Genomic DNA, 2,838 nt, shown 5'->3' with positions numbered 1-2,838 from the left:
TTGTGAATAAAGCTTGTTGGTTGTTTCTATCTATGTATTTCTTTATTATGTCCTTCTGTCTCTCATGTCTATATGTATTCAGCTTGTTGGTTGTTTCTATCTATGTATTTCTTTTTTACTATCCTTCTGTCTCTCATGTCTATATGTATTCAGCCTGTTGGTTGTTTCTATCTATGTATTTCTTTGTTATATCCTTCTGTCTCTCATGTCTGTATGTATTCAGCTTGTTGTTTGTTTCAATCTATGTATTTCTTTATTATATCCTTCTGTTTCTCATGTCTATATATATTCAGCTTGTTGGCTTTTTTCCATTAATTTATTTCCTTTTTATACGTTGATCTGTTTATTTATCTATGTTTCTCTAGCTAGCTAGTAATATATTCTATATTTAACTGTCTGTTGAGTTTCCTAAAATCTAGTCCATTAAACAAACTAGGCGCTAGTCTAACTAGTCATTCAGGGTATAATTAAAGATAACAGCTAGATTCAGGTTATAATTAAAGAAAACGGCTAGATACAGACATCTTTGTACCTACCCTAACGTTGTCATGGTAACGATGGTGTACCAGAAGGCTGACGGGATGCTGGTGAAGTTGGTGTTCTCGACATTCTTCTCTGCGTAGAACATGACCGTGGCGAAGATGATGATGGCCATGGCCAGGGAGAAGACGAGAAACCCAAGCTCCGAGGCGCAACTCTGTAAAGTATACCCTAAGATTCGGAGTCCTTGCGAATGGCGGGAAAACTTGAAGATACGGAAAACCCGGAAAACTCTTAGAGTAACAAATGCTCCGGATAGGTCCTCGTTGCCGGTGAGACCGAGACTGATATAGTAAGGAAGGATCGCCACGACATCGATGACTGACATGACACTCCGCATGAAGTGGCACCTGCTGGGTGCTGCATATAAACGTAGTAGGTATTCAGCCGTGAACATCAGCACGCACGCGGTGTCCAGGCAGAAGAACGCGATCTTGTACGTCTCTCCGCAAGAGAGGGAGTCTTCCAGCTCGGGTATAAACCCGCACGGAACCGTCTCCACCACGTTGGCCATCACGGACACCGCGATGAAAAACCCCGTCACGTAATAAAACACCAGAGCCGCCGTGCTGGTGTGAGGGTTCTCGAAAGCTCGCCACATCTTCTCCCTGATCGTGTAGTTGGACGTATCTGTCTGTTCCTTATCCTCCGACAGCTTGTCGTCCATGATTCGTTCAACGTTTTCCCGCTTCTTGTCCCGGTAGTCTTCGTAACAACAGTCGCCGATAACATCGGGAATGATTCCGAAAAAAGCCAGCTCCTCGTCGTAGGCCATGAGACACTCGTACTTGGAGAAGTGCAACTTACCGGTGCGATAGTAGTTCAAGATATGCCGAAATAGATAAGGATCTCTGTCAAAGAAATACTCCTTTAATACCTCGTCGTAGAAAAATTCTCTCTCGTTCGAACCCAGCAGAGTATCGGAATATTTTTCTACTGTGTTCCTCCAAGTTTCAAACTTGATACCGCTAACATTGATGACAAATTTTTCATCCTCTATACCTTGTTTCTGCTTGGCAATCGGCGGTGCAGGCAGAGGGTTGTTAGCGATGGGAACCCAGCCTATAGCAGCCGCTCGGGCGAATGGAAGCCAAGCCGCGACAGAGGCCATATCTCTCGGTGCAGAACTAAACGTCAGTGTTAGGCATAAGAGCTGGCATACGGTGGGTCGTTCTTTCTGCGTATTTCAGGCAAACCAGTGAGATTTTAGGGCTAAACACCCGGGAATTAAACGGGACAGTGTCAATCGACATTCCCGACAAAAAAGACGTATAGTTTTTTTTATATTGGCGTGAGTAAAATGTTCTATGTCGCACGCTTTCCCTCACATAGTAGCCTGACATTTTTCTTCACCGGTTAGCCCAGTGCTCTATATATCCGCTCCACTGTGATATCCGGACAACAGCGCCATTGTGAAGAGAAGCCGTCGTGCGCTCATGGTGTCGATAGCAGCTATGGACGCGCATTGACTGCGACACAGAAAACGTCCTAGTTATTGCGTGAGTTGTGCGTGGCGACGAACGTGAAAGGTACGCGTGCAAACATGGAATCTCACGTGTACTTTCATGCTAACAACATCTTGTAGATGAAACTTTGTTTACTTACGTGAAAAGGTGTAGAGAACCTGTAACACTGTTTTAACTCTAGTTTTAATTCCCAGCGATATTCGAACACTTTCTGTATCAGCGGTTGGATCTGCCAATAATTGTTTTCGTGGGGTAAAGAGGAGCCTTTTAAAAGCTGGTCTGAAGGTTATTTCTAGTAATGAGAGGTTATTTACGAGCTACTCTGAAGGTTACTTCTGGTAATGAAAGGTTGTTTACAAACTAGTTTGAAGGTTATTTCTGGTTATGAGAGGTTTTTTTTTCAAGCTAGTCCGAAGGTTATTTATGGAAATGAAAGGTTCTTTACAAACTAGTCTGAAGGCTATTTTTGCTAATAAATGTTTTTTGCAATCTAGTCTGAAGGTTATCTCTGGTAATGAGATTTTTTTTTACAATCTAGTCTGAAGGTTATTTCTGGTAATGAGAGGCTCTTTAGAAGCTAGTCTGAAGGTTATCGTTTCTAGTAAGTGTTTTTATTACAAGCTAGTCTGAAGGCTATTTTTTCTAATACATATTTTTTACAAGCTAGACTGAAGGTTATTTCTGGTAATGAAGGTTTCTTACAAGCTAGTATGAATGTTATTTTTGCTAATACGTGTTTTACAAGCTAGTCTGAAGGTTATTTCTGGTAATAAGGGGTTCTTTACAAGCTAGTCTGAAGGATATTTCTAGTAATCACAGGTTATTTACGACC

General features: G+C 42.0%; 1 protein-coding gene across 1 annotated transcript; it reads right to left on the bottom strand.

Moving 5' to 3' along the window:
- Positions 1-523: 523 nt before the first annotated feature.
- Positions 524-2,226, bottom strand: LOC106477102 (potassium voltage-gated channel protein Shal-like). The gene has a single exon (XM_013937702.2). It carries the CDS (start codon positions 1,649-1,651, stop codon positions 533-535), a length of 1,119 nt encoding a protein of 372 aa, XP_013793156.1. The 5' UTR covers positions 1,652-2,226; the 3' UTR covers positions 524-532.
- Positions 2,227-2,838: the final 612 nt, after the last annotated feature.

Source organism: Limulus polyphemus, unplaced genomic scaffold (assembly GCF_000517525.1).
Source record: "Limulus polyphemus unplaced genomic scaffold, Limulus_polyphemus-2.1.2 Scaffold12833, whole genome shotgun sequence".
Lineage (NCBI taxonomy): Eukaryota > Metazoa > Arthropoda > Merostomata > Xiphosura > Limulidae > Limulus > Limulus polyphemus.
Note: the sequence above shows the minus strand (reverse complement) of the source record. Positions and strands in the feature narration are given on the sequence as shown.

Coding starts and splice junctions, on each gene's coding strand:
- LOC106477102 (XM_013937702.2), bottom strand. CDS start 1,651: ATGGCCTCTGTCGCGGCTTGGCTTCCATTCGCCCGAGCGGCTGCTATA.